The 23,671-nt window shown below is 40.0% G+C and overlaps 1 protein-coding gene across 1 annotated transcript in view; it reads left to right on the forward strand.

Annotated features, from left to right (window-relative positions):
- The first annotated feature begins 495 nt into the window (after nt 1-495).
- prkd2 (protein kinase D2) overlaps nt 496-23,671 on the forward strand; it is a 36,733-nt gene continuing 13,557 nt past the window's right edge. Inside the window, exon 1 of the mRNA XM_011482554.2 lies at nt 496-1,477. Within this exon, the coding sequence (XP_011480856.1) occupies nt 1,142-1,477 (336 nt within the window). The 5' untranslated portion in view covers nt 496-1,141. The remainder of the gene's footprint in view (nt 1,478-23,671) is intronic.

Consider the following 23,671-nt stretch of genomic DNA (forward strand, 5'->3'; position numbering starts at 1 on the left):
GGAGCCCCGATCACGCTGATGTGGTTCTCCTGTGTAATTTCTCCTGCCCCTCCCAGCCCACTAGGTCTTTTACTGAAACCTGACAAAAGAAATCAGCCAGTAAACAACTCCACAAAGAGGTGTGGTTCCTCCGCTGTCCTGCAGGGGTGCGGCTGCTAAACATGCAGGAGGAAGGCAGTGTGCTACAGAGAAATCCCCAGTTCAGAAAGTTCTGCTGGACTGAAAGTTGCTGATGAAGTTGGAAGGAAATGATGGAAGTGTGAAGCTGCCCCCCATGGCAGTGTAAGAGGATCTGTGCTGACCTCGTGTAGGAGGGAGAGAACAAACAAGTCAAACAACCCTAAATCAAGGAAGGGGGGAGAGGATGGTGAAAGGGAGGAGCGAGAAGCTCTGGAGAATGGAGTGAGAAGGTGGGACATGCTGAAAGCCTATTGGCTTCAGGACGTGTCAGTCATGTCATTTCCTCTTTGGCTATGGTGAGAACTGAGTTAGAGGGCAGGAGGGAGTGCAGAGGGAGGTTCCCACACACAGCTCTGCCTGTCTGCCTGTGCCTTTTCTCTAAAAAGTGTACTGGGGTTGAAACTGAAACAGGGCAAGACTTGTAAAAGGAGTGCAGTCTCTGCCTCTCTCTCATTCTCATGGTTTCCTGTTTACGGAGGCCATTTTGTTACTCAGCTTTTGGAGTAGAACACAACAAAGTTGGCTGCTTTTATTTTTCTTTGTTTCCTTTTTTTTTTTTAACCCTCTCCTGATTTTACGACAGGGGAGTTTCATAACCAAGTTTGGACTTACCCCTCTCTGCAGAGCGACGTCTTTGGACTAAAGAGTTGAAGGCGTGAGAAGGTGGAGCAGGCGAGAGCACAGTTTTGTCCCTCGCTGTGTTTTTTCCCTCTCACACACACTCTGCTCATGGCACTTCATGCTCAGACGGTTAAAGACGTCTGACAACAAGAAAGAAGTGTCAGAGAGGAGTTAAAAGGACTTCCTGGATGAGGATTTCTGCCTTGATCCTCTGGAAGGGGGTTCAACTCCAGGCTTGTCTGCTCAGTGTGGGTGTCTGCTTCCTCTGCTCCACTCGGACAGTTTGAATGAGTGTAACTCTGCTGGGAACCGCACACAGCACCTGGAAGTGGACCTGTGCATGCTTCAGGCAGCCAGCAGACCAGAGCCTGCACTCCAAATGGCTAATGCCAGCCCCTGTTTGACCCCAGGGGTAGCCCCTCAGGCCTTTTTTTCTCCAGGGAGCCCCTTGCCACCAAGCCCTCCTTTACCAATGCCACCAATGGTTGGGTTTCCCATAACTGACATGGTGCCAGGGCAGTGCTCTGATGAGTCTGTGATGCCCTCGCTGCCTCCTGCCCCACCAGGGGTGTCCTTCATCATCCAGATTGGTCTGACCAGAGAATCTGTCCTGATGCCCCAGAGTGCTGATCTGGCTTACGTGAAGCAAATTGCCTGTTCCATCGTTGACACAAAGGTAAGGAATGCTCAGACAGGTGAGGGTGGCATGTCTTGGGAACACAAGTTTTTCCCAGATGGAGAAAGAATGAGGCTCATGGGGCCCTCACCCCTGTGGTTTGTTCTTTCAGTCTTTTCCATCTCTGTGAAAGCCCCATTCTAAAGGGAAAATGAAAGGTTTAGAGCAGGAGAGTAGAAACGTGTTGGGAGCTGTCATAGGACTGTGAAGGAAGCAATAAAACCTGCGCTAATAACACCACATTTTCTTTCACTAATGAAAGGAACACAGTGATGAAGTGGTATTCTTTGATCATCCACGTTGATCATCCATGTTTCTGTTGGTCAGGTTATTAGATCAGGGCAAATATGAATGTAACCTCACATGAATTTTCAATTTCCTTTGATTTTATCAGCCTTAAGAGGGAAACAAGGGTTTCTTAAGAAATGCAGAAAAGGAAGTTGGTAGTGACTTTAGGAGGGACGCGGTTGATTGTCATTTACATCCAGTCAAGAGATTAATTTAGAAAATACTTATCATTAATCAATGGGAGTAATTGTTTTGGGGTAGCAAGTAAAAGGACAATGAACCCTAAAATGATAAGATAGTATCAAAAGGTGAAAATATATATGCATAAGTGTATATATAACATTTGAAAGTTCAAAACACAAAGTTTGTGAGCATTATTGCCCTAAATAACAATGGACACACTAAGCAATGTTGCAAAAGTGGTGCATTTAAGGAACATATTCCCTTTTAATTCAATGTGAGGCCTTACAATCCATTTTGTGTCAATGGATAATCCATTAGGGTCTAACAGATTAAAAATGGCTTCAGAGGTAACAGTTTTTTTGTGAGTGACAGTTTTTGCATTTTTTTGACAGTTTCCTATTTGAAGAGAATGAAGTGATGACAACAATAAAGGAAAAAAAAAGCATTTAGTCATGATCATAGTGTTTTCATGCTACAGTACAGTCCCAGGGTAGTCACGCTTCACATTGTCTACACTTTCAACAGGCTTGGATTGTTTGTGATCGTTTTCTGGCTGACACCCATCTTGCATTGTCATCCTGCTTTCAATTTACCAGATGTTAGCTCTATTATTAGCAGTCATTATGACACCATATTGCCACTCATCTAATAGTTAAACGCCCTGCAGTACATTTGTCACTTTAGAGTGTAAAGTCTATAGGTATTATGACGTACGTAACCATTAAATTGATCCAAGAACCATGTAACAGCTCTGACATATTGTCCGGTAAGGGATTACTTTAACATGATAAGTAATAAGTAATGTATTACAGCTGGAAAGTGAGCAGCACTGCACGTCAGATAAAAAAGAGCAAACACACTCCTATTACAGTATGGGCCCCTTCTTTATTTTTGTGATGGTAAAAGGAACGTTATTGTTTTTTCTTGAATATTAAACGTTTGGTAAGCCCACAGAATGCAGAGTGTAGTGCTGCTAGTGACAATATCTTTGAAACAGGAAGTTTAAAATTTTAAGGGAACTCTTGTCTTTATTTGAAGACTGATAGCATGTACATTATAAACTCAACCCCCTCTGCTCCCTTTGTAGTGGTGGTACAGTGATTTCAGCTAATATGGCTTTATCTGTCAGCTCGGCTGGCAGGTGGTAATCAATTACTTTTTCCACAGGCTGGTTTGTAAAAGCCCCCAGATATTTAAAATTTCCAAGAAACATCTCCATCCGGCTGACACGCCATGCCAATATATGCCTATTTTCTTCTTTGCACAACGGCCTTCGTTTTCTCTGTAAATAAATGACAGCATAAACAGGACTGGCCTTCCCTGTGGTGCTATGTTTTTAGCTGTGCACCTGATGCCGTTGCAGCAGCACACTCGTCAGACAAGGATGACAGGTTATTCTGTGGCACAATTCCAGACAGCTCACTATTTTCTCCGATATGCTTTGAAACAAGTCAATTGTTGACCTTTGGCTAGTGTAAATAAGTCTGTCTTTCCCCGTCTTGCTCAAATTTCCCTCTTTTGTGCCTTTTGTCATAGAAAAACAGGATGTTTTTATTGTTTAATGTATAGAAAGTTGTTTAAATGTCTCCTCTGTGTATATGACCTCTTTCAGTTGCTTTTCTGTTATTGTAAAGTTAACAAATTTGAACCAAAGCAACGCAGGAATTCAATAATCATTAAGTGGTCGTGCATATTGTGTGACCAGAAAAATCAAGAGTGCAAACTTGACTCTTAGCCTTTCCAAAGACTTCCCCTGGTGTTTGGAGGCTTGTTTGAGAAGCTCCAGCAGATGAGCTGCTGTCAGGGGCAGCTGCAGAAGGGTGGAGGTCAAGAGCACAGTTCCATGTGAGGACGGAGCTACAAGGTGCCTGCTTTTCTGTTCATCCTTTGAAAAGATAATTAAAATCATTATGTAATAATATTACTGCTGAATGTTAATGGCCAGTCGGACTTGCTTAAACTTAGAGTAGGGTTTGGGGAGAGCAGTTGTGGGATTACAGGGAGGTTGAAGCCTAAGGAAGAGCACCTAGGGAGGAAGGATAGTGGAACATCAGAAAAGAAGAAAATGGACTGTTCAGTTTGCTTGTTTGATCTCTGTGAACCAAATTTTCGGTTGAAATGACCAAATTAAAGGATTAAACAATACAAATAATTCAGAACCTCCCACAGTAAAATACTTTTACAATTGGTCAGACCACAAATGATGCAGGAAACACTGAAAACCAATGACTACAAATACTGAGAGAAAGTAGACACTTTTATGACAGTTTCAAACAAATATATAAAACAAAAACTGAGAGTACTGTTGTTGGCTGTTTTAATGTGTAAAACATATTTAACGAAACAGATAACCAACAGAAAAAATGGACCATTACAGTAAGAACAATTTCACAGTATTCAAGTTACAAGCTCTAAATAGCTGAGTTGCCTTAAGAAACTAAAGCTGAAAAAAAAGAGGACTAGTGATTGCTGTGGAGTACAAAGACTGAACTGTGCAGAACTTGGAAAAAGATCACGTGGTTCAAAGAGAGCAGATATTGCCTGTTCCAGAGCCAAATGTATGTTCTGCATCCAAACAAATTAAAATGAAAATAAAGGCAGAGTTGTGGTCAGGATGTAGTTTCTGTTTATCAGGTTATGGAAGGTGATGTTGCAAAAGATGCTGTTATGCATTTTTTCTTTCCTTAAAAAGTAAATTAGTGAAACAGTTTGTGAGGAATGAATCTAAGAACACAAAGTTTTAGGGATACAAATCTTAAAGCTGACAGAAAGTACAAATATGTGTGTATGAATTCTATAGGCGAGCCAGGTGTGTTATCTTATGATTTATCAAGGAAAGCAGAAGGGGGGGTTGCCCTCATGCAAACACACAATCATGTGTGTCTCACTGTGAGAACACAGTCCTTCACAAAAAACAACAACAAAAAAAAAACATTAGGACTAAAATAAAAGTCTTCTGAAGTGTCTTTCATACTAAAGCATTTTAAAATGTTTAGCAAGAAAAGTATTATCACCACTTTGAGCTTTTGTTCTTTTTATTTCTTATGGATCGTCAAAGCTTTACGTTAGTTGATTTTTTTGTTAGCTAATCGGTGATTAATTGAACTTTTTGACTGATTTGCTTTAACTTTTATTTGGGAAATAAGAGCGGTGCAAAAGTACTAAGAAAAATTCATTGTCTGCTTAGAGAAAGGAACAAAGCTTATATTCATACGTGTCATAAATGTGTAAATGTAGAGCTCTGACATGCTCAAAAAAAACCAACCATTTCCTGCATTTAAGTGGTCAAGCTTTACCCCAAAGAGGTATAAAATATGCAAATTCCATCCTAATTCTTCAGCCTGCCTGAATCAGAAAATAACTGATAATAGGTTAGTGCTGGGTAAACACAAATCACAACCTCACTGTGCCTCTTTGGGAAATGATGGCTCAGCTATTCTGGCAAGTGTTGGAACACAGACGACTCCAAGTGTCAAAGGAGGCACTAATGTGGATTATTTCAGGCTTTTCTGTTGGTTTAAATGTGGCTTAAATATAAAATGCCAACCTTCACATGTTGAGTGTGTGTCAGAGACTAAATATACAACCTAATTTTAGTCCATGTCTAGTTATATGTGGTTTTATTTAAAAAGCCATTTAGAAAGTCCTTTTTGACTTTGACTGCTGCTGTGGAACATGGAGGAAAACATTCTGTACCATCTGAGGCATTTGGCTGTCTCTAAAGTTTTACTTAAAAGGAACTCTTACTTAAAATCTCGGATCTTAATGGTGGACAATGCCAGCAAGAATGATGAGAAGGTGAGGAATCCATCGCCAGTACTGTAAACATTTATCAAACAGCGCTTTACCTTTCAGGTTATTTGAATTTTAATGAAAAGGTTCAGTCAGACCAGAGCAACATTTCCATAGGCTTACTGTGTAGAAATTCCCTTTTTTTTGGTAAACTTGATAGTCTGGTTTTGCTTCATTTTTAACAATATTTCATTATTTTCTGTTTTAGTTGTTGCTTTTTTTTTTTAAATAGGGCAATCATTAATGTGAAATGTTTTTAAAACATTATTCTACAAAAGTTTTCTGCCTAACTTGTTAACTAAGATAATTTAAGAAGTAATATAATAAAAGAATTAGGACTCAATCTATTTTGAGCATGTTTTTTTGGTTATTGATAGGGGATAGCTCAGTGACAAAGTCTAAGATTTTAAGATTTTAAGTGTTTCAGCGAAGTGTATATAAAAATTCTCAAACACATTCCATAGATTCATCTTGTATTTTACTCTTAGAGAAGCTAAAAAGCATTTTTTTGTTTGTTTTATTTTTGAAAGGCAGCCCTCCACCCCTATCCTTTGAAAACTGCTGTATAACAGTTGCAAAGATTTGTTTCAGTTTTGTTAAAAAAAAATAAATGTATCATGAATTCATGAATTTTACTTAAATTCTTCTTTTGCCTTTTGGTTTGGAAATGACCTCTTGTTTGGATTAACAGGGCAGTAGAGAGGGTGATGGATTTTTCTGCACTTGCTCCATGTATGAACAGTTTAACATTTTCAAACCCACACTGAATGATGATGAGCGCCCATTCTGTTTCATCTCCACCCAACGGATATGAAGCTAAATCTTTAGAAAAGCGTTACTGACAGTTGAAATACAAAACTATGAGGGTTGGTGTCCGAAGCTGTTGGTTTAAATAATTTCAAATAAGAAAGTCTGTTTGTCCAAAGAGTTTAGCCGAATGAACGGGTGTTACTGTTGAGATCTGTGTGTTGTATTCAGTTTTTTTTTCCTTTTTGGATCTTTTCGTTCATGTGAAATCAGCTTTCAGAATTGAGAAAAAGGTTTTAAGAGTGCAGATGAATTTTAAGGAAGAAAGTTAGGGGAACAAAGTGGCAGATGTTGCATCACCATTCCTGAGGTGAATGGTGTCACTGCCCCCATCCCTATTTTAGACTGCTAGACCCCATCAAGAAGAGACACTGGATTGGATTTCGGAGTCTGGGTGTCGTCCTGTCTTCCTCTGGATTAGGAAAGATGGTTTGGGTCAAACCCTGGATTTATTCAAAACAGCCCCAAACTCTCAAAATCCAATGTGTAGGTAAACAAATGAGTGCCTAAACCGATTGATAGTAGAGCAGTGTCCGACAGGACAAAGGAATGGCAAGTTGCCCTGAAGCTCTGCGCCTTAGTTTGCACATGAAAATTTTGTGTTAGAATTTCCAGTCAAAAGTCAGACTATGACAAAGTTCTATCAAACTTGGACTTTAGTTTAGGAAAACTTTACGTTTGAAACTTTAGAGCTATGCACTTTGAGAGTAGTGATTGTGGTCCAGAGCTGTTGTTCATACTCCACGACTTTCACTGTTTGCTTTCTCAAAAACGAAAGAACATTAACTTCCTTCATCCATAAAAAAAATATACTCCTAGCCTGACCTTTCTACAGATCTAGCTTTTCCAGTCACACTCCCAATCCCCCAAAATCCCCTAAATACAAAACTCCTGGCCTGCAAGGGGCCACGGCTTTAAGTTGGAGTTGGACAATAGACAGCTTGTTCTGGCTTGGCGAATACAGTGCAACACATGAGTGACTGTACACGCATGCATGCCCACATTAGTGAGTTTGGTACCCACACACCACCCAACCAAGCTCATCTCCTCCAGCCCAGAAACGATGAGTCATCAGCTTTTTCTTCTCTGGATCCTTTCTTGTGTTCCATTGGTACATTTTTCCATTCACTTTTTAGTACAAGAACAAATTCATACAACATTTCCTGCATTGCTTGTAATTCCAGCACAACTACACCCTGAAAGCCTGCCCTCCCATCCAAGTCCCTTCATTTGGGGCAAAAACGTTAAAAGACCTTTAGGGCTAATCTCTCTTTGGTCACTAAATCTTTCTACCCCCTTTGTAAACTCTACATCTGCTTTGTATGTGCCAACAACACCCACCAAAATCGCATTACGGGAACTTACACCCTGTTGCCCCCACCCCACCAACCAGCCCACACTTACTGCTACTCTAACAGCAGCTAACAGTGTGACCTGGAAGCCAGAACATTGCCTCTGTGAGAATGCAACACTGATACATTTGCTCTTTCCTGGGACAAAATCCTTCAGAACCCTTGTCTTTGTTCTCCTAAAACCGGCCTACTCACTCCAGCCTTTTCGTATTGTCCACCCTTTCCTTTCCCTTCCTACAGAATCTCCTTTTATGTCAACTTCCTGTTTTGATCCTTTGTATCTTTGCCTTTTCTGCTCATCTTCTGAGTAATCAACTTTGATTTCAATTTGAATTTCTCCTCCTCAGTGTATCTGAGCCTATGCTTATTACATTAAATCTGTTTGGTCTATAATTACTGCCACACTCCTGCTCCCCAAACTACTTGTTTGCTTGCATTCTTGAAAAACACTTCAAAGGAAAGCCATTCATGTGACTTGGAAGAGAAAAGTGATCAGATCTGGTGGTGGAAGACGGGTGTCAAATGTTCCATGCGCCCATATGGTGTTGCCACCACAGAGCACAATGTGAAGGACATCATCGTCTAGGATGCTCAATTTTCTCCTGGCAACGTTAACAAATAAAACACTTTTGTTTTCTATTATAAAGAGATCATCATGTTATAGCTTGGCGCTCGTGGGTGTGATGTTTGTCTGTGTGAGCTCGGCAACATAAGGGAGATCCAGCTCAGCCCTTTCACCTCTGCTGTTGTCCTTTTGTCAGATTCTGCAAAAGTTTATGAATATTGAATTTTGTGGTGGTTCATAGCCTTTTTTTTTTTTAACAAGACTTGCACCAAAAGTCCTGATGTTTGCATTGAACCACCCTGCACCTGTCAAGTGTCATCTCATGTCAGGAAGTTGCCTTGCTTCTGCCAAGTATTTGTGTTGTAATAAACAAATACTCTTTGCCCATCAAAGCATGACTTTTACTTCTCAGTAAGTCACTTCAGATGATGAGCATGGAGCATGTAACGTCTTCCATCGTGTAACAGTAAGTAAGCAAGTAAATCTTTATTTATAGAGCACTTTTCTCAGAGAACGACTCACAAGGTGCTTCACAATAAACAATATAAAATCAGAAAAAGTACACAGAGAGGCACAGGGAACAGTAAAGCAGTTTTTGACTAAACTCAGCTCATTGAGACAAACTACTGATGTTTTTTATGGCAATGTTTGGGAAATAAATGTCCTTTTTGTAAATTAAAAAGCCTCAGTAACATAGATCAGCTCTGCTCACATAACTACCCCCCTCCCCGTGTGTGTGTGTGTGTGTGTGTGTGTTGCTTCCCTGAATTTGCATGGTAGCGGAACGCTTTGCATGGCTGACCTTGCTTGGTGTTTCCTAGCTGTTGGCAGTGTTTTGCAGGAGAAACTTTGTCTGCATTTGGAGACATTTGATTATGCAAATGGCACAGCAGTTATGGACAGAGATCCTTAACAAATAAATGAACCATCAGTGCTGTTTTTTGTGAAATTCCAACTTATTGTTGGGGGAAGGAACGTTCACGCTAAAGGGATATTAGTCCTGCATACCAGTGTGCTTCATTTAGGAGATGTGAAAGTTTATCTAAAAACCTGCAAGTGAACTCTGGTGAAAAGTTGCCAACAGTAAATGGAGATGGACTACCTGGAATAATCATGCAGAAATAACAGGTTTACCAATTCACAGTTCACATGCATGCCATATTACCAATCATCTAGAACCATCAGATTTTTCCAGGGACATGTAGACAAGATAATTTCCTCCAACACCAGCAATTGTTAAATGATAATAATCTGACATTGATCCGTTGGATTAACGGCAGATTTTTTTTCCTCCTGAAAGTCTGAAACTTGCCGTTATTTATTCCCTTTACTTTGACATATTTCGTAGTTTTACAGCTGTGCATCCGTGTGCGACGCAGGAGGTGGAAGTCACAAGACCTCTGAGTGGTGTTGCATATCCAAGGCAACTACTCTTCCTTCCTCCAAACAGAGGACAGCAGCAGTGCGTTGTTTATTTTGCAGCCACATTAGCAGCAAGGCCAATGCTGCGACTGTTGGCACCGCCATGTTTACAGAGAACAGGCGGATGGGGATGTTCGGGAACTTGCCTTATTAAGTGCATTTGTAGTTCTCTGAAATAAATCAGATAATTGACCGCCATAAAGACCAGACTTTTCTGATGATTGCATTTCCAGTCAATTTGCATTCACCTGATTAGTCCCAGTCAACCATTTTTGGGGATATAAACAGATTCCTTGTCTTACCAGTGAACATAGTTAGGACCTGATAGTGCGAATTGAAAGATAAAAGAGGATCAGTGGACCGAGCTGTTGTTTTTTCTTTATGTATTCTACTTTTATAAGTGCATCTTTTAGAAGTTTTTGCAACGGTGTTCTGGAAAAAAAAAAAAGAGTCATTTCATATTAAACCAAATAAAGGTGTAAAATTCTTCTAAGTTTCCATTTACCTTTTGGACCTGCCACACTGTCTGACCTGAAAGTACTGTAAGTGTTGCTCAATGACAGGACAGACTGGTGGTCTTCCAGTTCATTGTTAACAATTAAAACTTGTTTAAATCTTAAATAATTTGCCCCATGTGATTTGATAGTACATAGTTAGAAGAAATGGAAGTAAAAAAAATGATGCAAAGAATTTTAAGTTTATTCAAGGTGTTCAGTAAGAATTTCCATACGTTTCCATTGTGTCAACTGCTTTTTAAAGCTCATTCCTTTGCTCTGACCTAGGCATTTCTTTTTCCTGCTCTAAGCAAAAGACCTCATGATTCTAATCCACCAATTAGTAGCGACAAAAACATTTTTGTGCTATAATCCAATCGGATACAACAGGGCAGAGTTGGATTTGGTGGCTTCAAACAACTTCCTGATAGGATGACAGAGAACAGCACAGAAAACTCAAGTTAGGCTTAAGGAAAATATTCACAAGCAAAAACAGCTTTGAACATGGGGAATGGAGAACTGCTGCTTTAATGACATTTGTTTGAATTGTTGTGATGATATTGTTGTGTGTCAGGGAAGCAAAGCATTGCACAGGCCCACAGGCAGTGAATGTGTGAAAATTTACAGGATGGGCTGGTTCAGGGCGAGGGTGGCGCATGAGTGAATGCGGCTCCGACGGAGGACATTTGTGTTTGTGTATGTCTGAAGATGTGGGACAGTTCTGAGAGGAAAAAGTTCAAGCTTACCTCATTAGATAAACACATGACATAAATCCAGATGACTGCTCAAAAGAAAAAACCCAACGGACATGAGTTGAAAAATATGTATAATTTTGCAAAAAATTTGATACAGCAAAAAATAAAAAAAAATCTGTTGACAACGTCTTTATGTAAGATATTGGTTTATAGACAAGATTATACACAACATAGTATAAAGCCTTTGCAACTCATAGCATAAGTTGGCAATTTTTTATTTTTGAATAATAACGTCATAAATATTTATTATGAAAATTAAGGTCAATTTGTCATGGGGAGTGCAAGCAATAAAGTGCTTTTGCAGATCATGGGGTCCAGATTCAAAGACAAGGAAGTCCACAAAAAAGGATTTGACAACACAGACTACATTAATCTTTGTTCAAATGATACTAATTGTCTTAGACTTAAGTTAAAATATCTGTTGCACCATTTCAAAAGCGACAAGTATAGACCTATACCTTGCATTGCAAAAATAAATCCATTTTTTTAAAACAGGCAAAATAATCTGCCACGGTGTTCTTAATTTACCGTACGAACCGTACCACTGGACTGGCAGACAGGGGTGGTGGTTCCCCTCTTTAAGAAGGGGGACCGGAGGGTGTGTTCCAACCATAGGGGAATTACACTCCTCAGCCTCCCTGGGAAAGTCTATGCCAGGGTACTGGAGAGGGGAGTCCGTCCGATAGTCGAACCTCGGATTCAGGAACAACAGTGCGGTTTCCGTCCTGGTCGTGGAACAGTGGACCAGCTCTACACCCTATCTAGGGTGCTGGAGGGATTGTGGGAGTTCGCTCATCCAGTCCATATGTGTTTTGTGGATTTGGAGAAGGCGTTCGACCGCGTCCCCCGTGGCATCCTGTGGGGGGTGCTCTGGGAGTATGGGGTCCGGGGAGCCTTACTGAGGGCTGTCCGGTCTCTGTATGACCGGAGTAGGAGCTTGGTTCGCATAGCCGGCAGTAAGTCAGACCTGTTCCCGGTCCACGTTGGACTCCGGCAGGTTTGCCCTTTATCACCGGTTCTGTTCATAGTTTTTATGGTATGGACAGAATTTCTAGGCGCAGCCAGGGGCCAGAAGGGATCTGGTTTGGGGACCACAGGATTTCCTCTCTGCTTTTTGCAGATGATGTTGTCCTGTTGGCTTCATCGAACCGGGACCTCCAGCGTGGATTGGGGCGGTTTGCGGCCGAGTGTGAAGCGGCTGGGATGAGGGTCAGCCCCGCTAAATCTGAGGCCATGGTCCTTGACCGGAGAAAGGTAGCTTGCCATCTCTCGGTGGGTGGAGTGTCCCTGCCCCAGGTGGAGGAATTTAAATACCTCGGGGTCTTGTTCACGAGTGAGGGAAGATCGGAGCGTGAGATTGACAGGCGGATCGGAGCGGCGTCCGTAGTTATGCGGTCGCTCTATCGGTCCATCGTGGTGAAGAGAGAGCTGAGCCGAAAAGCAAAGCTCTCAATTTATCGGTCGATCTACGTTCCAGTACTCACCTATGGTCATGAGCTATGGGTCATGACCGGAAGAACGAGGTCCCGAATACAAGCGGCTGAAATGAGCTTCCTCCGTAGGGTGGCTGGGCGCTCCCTTAGAGATAGGGTGAGAAGCTCGGTCACCCGCGGGGAGCTCGGAGTAGAACCGCTTCTCCTCCACATCCAAAGGAGCCAGTTGAGGTGGCTTGGGCATCTAGTCCGGATGCCCCCTGGACGCCTCCCTGGAGAGGTGTTCCGGGCATGTCCCACTGGGCGGAGGCCCCGGGGAAGACCCAGGACACGCTGGAGAGACTACGTCTCTCGGCTGGCCTGGGAACGCCTCGGGGTCCCCCCAGAGGAGCTGGAGGAAGTGGCTGGGGTGAGGGAAGTCTGGGCATCTCTGCTCAGTCTGCTGCCCCCGCGACCCGGTCCCGGATAAGCGGAGGAAGATGGATGGATGGATGGATGGATGGTGTTCTTAATTTTTGCCTCAGTGGCAAAAATCTGCCACTGAGACAGACAGGACCTGCTACCAACAAAAGCTTTTTGGCGAAAAATTTCTAGTTACTAAGATATGCTTTCTCAAACTAAAATTATTTTGCTGTTAAAAATAATTTTATTATTCTTGTAAATCAGAAAATAAGACATTTTTTCTTGAAACAATGGTCTTTTCACTTTCTTAAAATTCCGTTTTTGCCATATTTGAGGTTTTAAAGAAAATGGTTGATCTAAGAGAGCAGATTTACAAAAACATGCTTCACTCGATGTACGACCTTCACAAAAGAAATGTTGGAGAAACAGGTAAAAGGTTTTTGTTTGGGGCTTGTGGAGAGATCAACACCAAACTCTGGAAATTTTACTAAGCCAAGCCAAGCCAAGGAGATCAATTAAAAAAAAATGAAGATTTGCAGTTTTGAAAGTTATTCTGCCTCCAGAAGATGAGAAACAAACAAGAAATGCTCTCTCTGTGCACTGATGCAGTAACTTTCACAGATTTGTTTGCCAAATCTCACTGTTTGTTCCGCATGGTTCCATCAGTTCAAATTGGAAAAAAAAAAAAAAAAAAAAAAAACAGAAGGCCACAGCTGCAGCTACAAAAACATCTCTTTATTTTAGAAAACCACTTATTTGTCATATGACCAGAGCATTACGTAATCTCTCTAGCCCTTTCTCTTGTCTCCTTTTTCAATTACAAGCTGGATCCACACACCCTTGGGATAGAAAAGCAAAAAGTAAAAGAAAATAAGAGGAGTGGTGGAAAGACACAGAAGAGGACAGGAATGAGTCAGAGTGGAGTAATGTGACTGTTGTGGCCCTCAGCCTGCAGCTTTGTGATGGTCTTTATGTGCCCAGGACACTGGTGGTATACTGATAATAAGCAAAGCTTTGCTTTATACATAAGTTAGCAGTAAAAGTATAAATATTGTACCCTAACCATTAAAAAACTATTTTTCCAAAAAACAGATTCAGTTACTATTTATTTAAAGTCCAGTTGTTTGAGATCATGCAGATGTTGGACACATTACAGTGAAAAAAAGCATCACTATTCCACATATTCAGCTTAACCTACCATCTACCAAATATTTTGTGCTTAACAACTTGAAAAACCTGTTGGTTATATTGAAGTTGATGAAAGTTTTCCCCTATGTCATTATTGGTTTAATGCACATTGAGGTGGTTGTTTACTTATTACGAATTCACAATGATCACACACATCTTTGATCCCCTGGCATCTTATACTGTACTAAATGTCAGTGTGGATTTTGCACTTATAAGAGGAAAACGGTTATAGCCTAAGGCCTGCACGTTAAGCACATCATGTCCTTCAAAATACCAGTTGCTCTTGTTTTGCCAGCACAGTAGCTGCATTTTCCGTAGGAGGAGCAGGTGTGAGCCCAAATTTTTTTTTATGGCGGCAATACTAAATTGTAATGCTGTTTCTATATATGTAATACCTGTCTAACATAAAATCTTGGTAGCTGACAGTTTTCCGCTTTACTCCTTTTTATCATTCCGTAATAATTGGGTCATACCCCACCCACGTTGACTTCAGGTCTGCACTGGTTGACCACAAAAAAAACCACTGACTTTGATTTGACTGTGCAGGGATGAAACAGTAGGGATTTTTTGCTGTCATTTGTAAAAAAAAAAATAGCAACAAAAATATGGCTAATTGCTCTGGAGCTTCAGGTGAAATGATTCCAGCTTTGTGAACACTGTAGGTTTGATAACAAAAAAACAGTGATTACACTGTGGCGACCCCTGATGGGAAAAGCCGAAAGAGAAAGGACAATATAGAGCATTAACAATAAATAAAACATTAAAGCAGCATTTGCTGAATTATTTTTTTGTGAAAGGTACGGTGACAAAAATTAGCAATCAGGTTTTGTCAGACAAGGAAGGTCCAGTTTTACTTTCTAAATTGATTAACCCTTGTGCTATCCTATGACCCCACCCTTACATTGACGTGTTCTCCCTACCATGACAAAGGTGGATAAAGGTGGAAAGGTTTCATGTAATCCATGGACAACACTGAAGGTCACAAATCATTGAAGAAAAAAGGTTCAGCGCACTGTCTAGTGGGTCTAGATGACCCAACTCCCAATGTTCAAGTGCCTAGGATACCACAAGGGTTAACTACTGAAACTTATACTACTTTCACTATACATAGCTATGAAAATAATTTTTGTTCCTCTTCATTAAGTTTTATTGCATTTCTGGCTTCACAGTGAATTTGCTGATAAATCTGTACTCTTTAGCGAAAATAAACAAAAAACAAACGCCAAAGCCATGTTTCTTTCAGTAAAAGACGCATTCTCTTTTGGCTAATGGAAACATTTTTTGGGTATGAGAAACTACTTATGAAGTCACATTTCAGGTACCATCCACTATGGCTAAAGCTGGCTGGTGACACTACTGTACATTAGATCTGCTCCTATGGGATAATACTAAGCCTTAAAGGATCTAGATTTTTTTTGCTTTTGGTTGTAATTTGTTTTAGATGTTATGCTCAAGTTAGCTGGTTTTCTGCTCCCTGTTGATCTGACACAAAAGCACAAGTGACTCATTTGAAGTTTGCAGATGCAAATAAAACCTTTCATGTTCCCTGTGAGTTGTAAATGTACAGAACCTAAACAGGAAGCCCATCAGACCCAGGAACACTGAAGTTCTGACTTTTGATGCAGAAGTGATTTCTAGTATTTCCACTGACGGACAATCTCCAATGCTGAGCTGCTACTTCTGCTATAGTTTAGGGTAGATAACAGCAATGATAGGCACATTTTGTGACCAAAGCAGGAGCAAAGCAGCTGCTGCTGCTGATTTCTTTTTTCTTTTAGTGGTACAGTGAAGTAATCAGCAATGAAGGTTTTTGTGCATAGACAAGGAAAGTCCAGTTGTACTTACTCATTAATTACTGCAGCTTTTACTACTTTTACTACACATAGCTATGATTTTTTTTTATCATCTTCAGTGTGGAAGAAATGTATACTAAATCCAAAAGAAGCACACGTATCTGCTTTTGCAAACACCACACCCCTAGTTTTTTCAGCAGACTCCTGGACAGTTAAGTTTCTTGAGTTCATATGAAACTTTATTGCATTTCTAGCTTCACAGTGAATTTTGTTAATTTCATATTGAAAATAAACAAAAAAAACAAACAAATGCCAAAAAGCCATGTTTCTTTCAGCAAAAAAGGCATCATCTTTTGCCTGATGGAAACATTTTTCGGGAATGAAAAACAACTTCTTTGTTCCTCACATTTCTACAAATGTTACGGTGGGGGGTTGGAACAACCAACCCTTCTGTGGGCTGGTTGGCTGATCACATTCTGGAAATTCCTGACAATAAGAGGTTTAAGATGTCCTAAAGGGAAAAAAAAAGGTCAAATTTAAACAAGGTGATTTTTGGAGGATACAGGAAGAGCAACTGCTTTGGCCATCAAATGCAGGTTTGCCCTTTAGAAGACATTCACTGTAAATATTTACAATGACAAAATATGTTGTTTAAATGACACAAACACCTTTATAGATCTCCTTAGAACAAAAGTCATTTCAGCATCCAGTTGCCTGTACCTCTGTTACCAGTTCCTCCTAGGTAACTGTTTATCAATATTTGATGAATATAGAGAATTGATGTGATCGGCTGGATTTTGTTTGGTACTAAAGGCAGCTTTAAAATAGATTTAGTTTTATGTTTTAATGTGAAAAAGAATCCTGTTGTGAAAAACCCCAACAACATTAAAAGAAAAATAATATTATTGCAAACAACCTGAAACGAACAGTTCCTATCTCATTCGAATTTTGTATTTCATTAAAGTTTCCATCAGCATGGTAAGACGGGGAAAGACCGGGGAAGAGGAGGATGGATGGTGGGGAGGACAGACAGGACCTGCAACCAACAAAGGCTGTTAGTAGCAGGAGCAGCCCGTCTGTCAGGCCGCTCTTCTCATGTTACCTCCCCTTCCTCCTTAAAGCTTAAGGCAGAATGAGATGCTTTGTCCGAGCACTTCGGTCCTACACTAACCTTCTACTACTTACTGCACACAAACCCCCTTATACAAAACTATTAGCTGCTCCGTGGAACAAACTTCTCAACAACACCTTTTGAATTTTTATGTGCTTTTTTACTCTGGTCACTGTCTAAAGCTGCAGCAAATTACAAACATGTTTCGGTTGTCACAATATGTCACATTTAATTTATCTGTGTAGCCTTTGGACTCTTTTTTTATTTTATTTTTTTAACTGCAAAACTGCTCTTAAAAAGTTCTTTGTTCCAATCTGAGATCATGTCTTTAAAACAAATGTTTCTTTCAATCCAGTGGCTGAATATTTTCTTTTTTTTAAAATCAGACTTCTGCGTTATTTGTTTTCTTTTGTGCCCAGTGGAAATATCCCTATGGTGTTGTCATTATTATTTCCATGGCGTATTGGAAACTTGCTGTGAGTGTAATCATGAGTTTACAGGTTAAGCAAGAATTAGGCACTTATCTGTGGTATGTAGAAACTAGAAGATGAGGAATGTAAACGTCACTTAACGTCATGAAGTCTTGGCCCCTTCAAAGGTGACACACACACGCACACCCTGTTTGGCTTTTGAAGATTGTTTTATTTGAATTTGCTGGTAAAAAGAGAAAACTGGCTGTTGTAACTGAATTGTATGGTGTGTCAGCACAGAAATAATTTGATGCAAGTGTTTTGCTTCTACAATTAGTTATTTCAGATGAATGCTGCAAAGTCGACATGGCATCTTGAAGCAGATCTCGTTAATAGATTTGTCATATTGTTTCTAATCTCATGATGTTTCTTCACTGGCATCACAAACAAGTTCCTGGAAGAAACAATTGCATTAAAAATAAATGAAGTAACCCCTCTTTAAGGTTCAATGTTTAGATTTTGGTCATTTTGCCCATGCTTCTACTCACTGGAGAAAAGAAAAGGAAGTAAGTGCAAATTCTCAGTAAATTTCTTTTCATTAACACCATGTATGAGTCAGTTGAAGTTTGAACTCAAAAAAATTGTGTGGTGTTATTGATGAAGGGGAATTACTTTACTTGTGCTATCATGAAATAGTTCAAATGTAGCAGGACACAATTAAATGCACAACGACACAAACACAGTAGATCAGAAACAGAGGAAAGCATGACATGCCACCACAAAGGTGTTCACAGCAACAGCACTTGCTTTTTTGGTGGTTCTGCAGATGATCTTGCAGCCTGCGCTCTTGCTGTTTTTGAACATGCTTATATGTTAAACAGGATTGCATAAGAGGTTCATTTCAGTCTCGCAGCATGAATCACAGAAAATTTATCAGTCACTTCATATCCCTCATGAAGTCACATTTCAGGTACTATCTACTATAGCTAAAGCTGGCTGGTGACACTACATTAGATCTGCTCCTATAGGATAATACTAAGCCTTGAAGGATCTAGCCTTTTTTTTTTTAGATGTTATGCTCAAGTTAGCTGGTTTTCTGCTCCCTGTTGATCTGACACAAAAGCACAAGTGACTTATTTGAAGTTTGCAGATGCAAATAAACCCTTTCATGTTCCCTGTGAGTTGTAAATGTACAGAACTTAAACAGGAAGCCCATCAGACCCAGGAACACTGAAGTTCTGACTTTTCTCTTTAATTCTATGTAAAGATGCAGAAGTGATTTCTAGTATTTCCACTGATGGACAATCTCCAACGCTGAGCTGCTATAGTTTAGGGTAGATGACAGCAATCATAGGCACATTTTGTGACCAAAGCAAGACATTTCCAGACACCTGTGTCGAACCAAAAGGGATTTAACAAAGCACATTGTATTTGTCATTGTTGGGGAACAGTTGACTTTACTTTATTTAGCTTCTCACTCACTCTTCCTTGACTCATTCGTATTACATCTGCCAAGGCCTGAGGCCGGCTGACGTCATGGGTAATTCCTTTGTTCTTGTTCTCCCAACACATGGCCAGCACTCGCTTCTGTCTTTTAAGTTGTAATGTGATTGTTTACGACAGCGGTTAACTTGCATCTGGTGTTTACCTTGCACTAGAATGTCCTCCAGTGTGGAAAATAGATAAGAAAGTAAGAGCAGGGATGTCATTTTGAGAGTCTTTTTTTCAATATTTTTGCCAGCATGCGGCCTTGCACTGTTGGAAACAGAGCAGTGAGATTGGGGTTTGTTTATGTCATCATTAACTTGGTACAAAACGAGAGATTCCTATGTTGCTCCAAGTTGTTGTCAGGAGTGAGCGAGGCCACATCGCTGACGCAGTTAGGTGTTTGTTGCCAAGGCAATCCCTCATTAAATACTTCATTATTTTCAGGGAGGGGATCTCTCTCTGACTGCCAGGTTGGACAGCTAAACAAAGCGAGAGTTACAGTACAACAGAAGGGAGCCTTCCTAAAGAATTAGTGTACATTTAAAGGCTTTAATCAACTCAGGTACAGTGAACACAGGTGCTTCTCAGACCACCGTAACCCTGAGCGTGTTCACGGTGACATGTAGAAAGGCAACACAGTAAGACGTGGATGTTTAGACAATGTCTGTTGTTTGAAGGGATGCAGTCTGTTTCCTCTTGACTGTAAAATGGCTGGATCAGGTTCCTGTTGTGATAACAGCTCCTGTTGTAGAAACATATTGGTTTGGAGAACCATGTAGGGCTGTAGAGGTCAGGCTGTTTACACAGCTCAGCATGGAGTGTCATAAACAGCACGTCCTGTGTTTCAGCCATGTCGATTCCCAGTACCTGAGTGCTTGTCGTCATCCTTGAAAATTGTGCCGATTAATTCCGCGTAGGAGCTGTGTTTCTCCTGCATACTGAACTGTACTGTCAAAAGACAACCTTTGGTGAAAGTTATCTGGGGGGGGGGGGGCTTCAGTTCACCTGTGATTTACTGATTCAGCCACGTGAACAAGAAGTCAGGCAAAAATTCTCAAGGGAAATTATTCGCAGATCATGAAATGGGGACTTTTGCAAGCCAGTTGAATGCTTTTTAATGTGTAAAAATGGTTTCTTTTCTACTTTAATTGTATCAGTTATGGTTTTGTAGCAGTTTCACTAAAGATTGAGTGCTTGTGTGTTTGAAATTCTACTCAGTCTTCTTGTCCAGAAGGTCACATGGCTTTTAATTTTTTAAGCGTTTACCCTAGAGATGTCACTGGAAACACCTAAATAACACACTCTCTTTGACAAACCAGACATCTTTGACTCTATACACGATCCATGTGAATCCGCTGATTCTGTTTCAAAGAAAAGCAGCCTTTTATATTACTAACGTAAAGTGTTGCATAATGGTGCACAGTTGCTTTTCTGTGCGACAAAATCAGCTGATTTACGTCGATTGCATAAGCACTTCACTACTAAAAAGTGTTACATGTCAGCACAAGGCTGCTTTTCTCCACTGGAATTAGGTTAATTGCATAAATGGTTGAGGAGTTACGCTGGCTGATTTAATGTAAACACTGGAGCTAAAGTTTCTGTGTTAATGGGTTGACCCAAAAAATGAAACTTTTAAAGCTGGTCCAGTAATCAAGAAGCTCTATAAACCTTCACAGTTACTCTAATTGAACAGAATTGTACATGGAAAGTCTTCAGTAGAGCTCTCTTGCTCCAAGGTGACCAAAGCAGTTAGTTGAGATTGCAAACCGTAACGTTTCCTTGGTATAGCATCCATATTTCAAATGGACTGTTACTTGAACCATTGATCACTTAAATGCAAGAATGGCACCACCCTTCATTTTGACTGCATTAATCACACGCAGTTTCTCAGGTGTTGATTGATGGCTTGGCTCAGAATGTGATCCAACATGATTTAGTTGTGAGAGAATTTGCAGGTTTTTGATAAGTCAAGGCAGGTTAAAGTTGCCTCATGCTGAGGTGCTGGGGAAGTGATGGGGAGGATGAAAAGCATAAGCTGCCTTTTTTCTCTGCAGGACATAAGTCTTTTTGTTTTCACACATACAGAGTCTTCATGAAGGGAGGGCCTAATTTTAGAATAAAAGGGCCACAAAGGGTTTTGACAAGCTTCTCATCAGTGCCATATTTAAACATAAGTGCTTGCTATTTGGAACTTATTTGAGGATGTAATGAACTAAAAATTTATTTTGCTGAATATTATGAAAAGCTTATCAAAGCAGGAAAAAAAAAATCAAATTCTTAGGTTGATGCAACATCAAAGATATGGAGTTATGGAGTTTTTAAATGTGTGTGGCCTCTGTTAATCAAAAAAACACAAGATTTTAGTTGTTTTCCAGGGTGAGGTGGTCCAGAAGGATATCTAAGAAAACTACATAAGTACACCAGAGGAAGTAGTATCTAGTGCTGTGGAAACAAATGATAGTTGGTGTTTTCTTTCTCTGTTTGTGTTAGGATTTTACTCCCAAAAAGGAGATTCTGTAACATCACTGATTTCATCCAGATGTTCTTAAACTGGTACATTTCTGCACAAGTAAATGCTCTTTATACTGATACCTTTGTTAATTTGATTCACAGAATTGAAATGGTTATCTAAAGCAACATCAAAAAAACTTTGCAGCAACAAAAAGTGGCAGTTCTCTTTTTTTTGACAGCACTGAGGCCTAGTGTAGCTGTGGCTACAGATGTGACGTTGGGGATTTTTTGCTTTACATTTTCACACAAACATCTTCCTCGCTGACACCGTTTTATGCTTGTGAAATAAAATACTTGCTTTCAAGTAAAAATAATTGAGCTCTTGAAATATGATGCATTTAGTGGTGTTTGAATAGAAATAAACTATTCAGTGGATTATTCGATGTTAAAACAAACAAGTCCCACAAGGTTCTGAAGACTCAGAACCCTGCTGTTACACTGGCACGGCTGTGAGTTAGTTCATGTTTCAGAACCTCATTTTTAAATGATTCGAAACGTGGAAAATAGTTTTAACCTGGAACCAAAAGAGGGTTCTTCTTCAGAAATTGTGACATCATCAGTGGGCATCTAATTATCTTTGTTTAAGGGGAAATTACAAGGTTTTGTTTTAAAAATGTGCTTCAGTTTGGAAGTTTAAAAGATGCTATTTTCACTCCTTTTTCACTCATAACAGAAACAGGATATGCCAACTAACATGAACTAAAGACTAAATTAGTATTTAGTAATTGGTCAATTGGTATTTACTAAATACCAATTTAGTATTTAGTTCGTGTTAGTTGGCATATCCTGTTTCTGTTTTGGTGTCTGTAAAGATTGTAATGCAAACATACTTTTACAAATTAGACCACTGGCGACATGCCAGTAATATCAATAAAGTAAATTCATAGAGAAGCACACACTGACTAAATGATTATGATGAAAACATGTGGAGAATCTTGGGAAAATCAAAAAAGAAACTAAGAAGTAAAGCTTTTTGCATGGTCTCTGGAAAACAGTTCCCTACTGTTTCAAAAGTAAAAATACAAACTTTGCTTTCCAAAAAGAAAGCCCGACAAACTTTGGCTTCTAGAAGAAGAGCTAAGGTGTAACGAGAAACAGTTAAATGATCCCATGAAGCTAAAATTTTAATTCTGTTTTTCTTTTTGGGACTTGACATCTCTGGTTTATCAGATTCATCCTGGTCACATGGTTCAAGTGTCAGCTTGGAAGTTCCTCTGAGCACACGTCACACCTTCATATCTGCAAAAAAGCCCCCATGAATTCCGTGCAGGCCATGGAACTGGTTAGCCTACCAACCAGATGTCCTTATCATAGAAAGATAGATAGTTTTTTCTTAGCTTTGGGCAGACGCCTATAGAGGCGAGTCACTGATTTGACACATCTGAGCAGGAAATTATGTCAACACAAGCCTCAAATGCTTTAACAACTCAGACGTCATGTCAACAGTTCTGGAAAACCTGCTGCAGTTGGCTCTAAGATGTCTTCATTTTAGCATAGTCATGTAAACATTTACCTTTAGTGCTCATCTGAAAATTTTACATTTTAAAGACTGACAAATTATTTCAGGATCTCAATAAGAGAAAGGCTAAATCAAAACTAAGAGACACCAAATAGTAAGGGTTTGTCTGGACCCTTTCAGCTTTCTTGATAGGATGTTAGTCTTCTTTTGAGCCAATTAGAATTTCCCATTATCTAAGGCGGGGCACCCCGGTGTGTTCTACCTGCCAGGCAACTGCTTTTCCCTGCTTTACTCTTCTTGTTTTGCTTTTGTCATGTGTGCCATCATTGAAAAGAGGTTGAACTGGAACGATTACAAAAAACAAACAAAAAAAAAAAACGCAGCTTTTTCATACAAAGCACGCCAGTTACATCAGGTAGAGGCAGACAATTCTGATGAGATGGATATATAATTCATATGCAACACAGGTTATGCAACATTGATTAAAAAGGAAGGAAAATCAATCAACAGGTGAAACGGGCTCAAATGAAATAGATGAGATGAAAGCAAAGGAAAGTTTCTGAGTAAGGAAAGACATGTCCATCATTTATTTCTGTTGCAATGAGTTCGCTGACCCAGAGAGGTGCAGGAACACGGCAGGAAACAGTAGCAACCTAAACTCCGACGACCTGAAGAAAGCAATCGGAGTCTGCAGAGTCCACACTGACCTTCCAAAAGTGCTGATGTGACAATACAGCTTTT

This window comes from Oryzias latipes, chromosome 13 (assembly GCF_002234675.1).
Source record: "Oryzias latipes chromosome 13, ASM223467v1".
Taxonomy (NCBI): Eukaryota; Metazoa; Chordata; class Actinopteri; order Beloniformes; family Adrianichthyidae; genus Oryzias; species Oryzias latipes.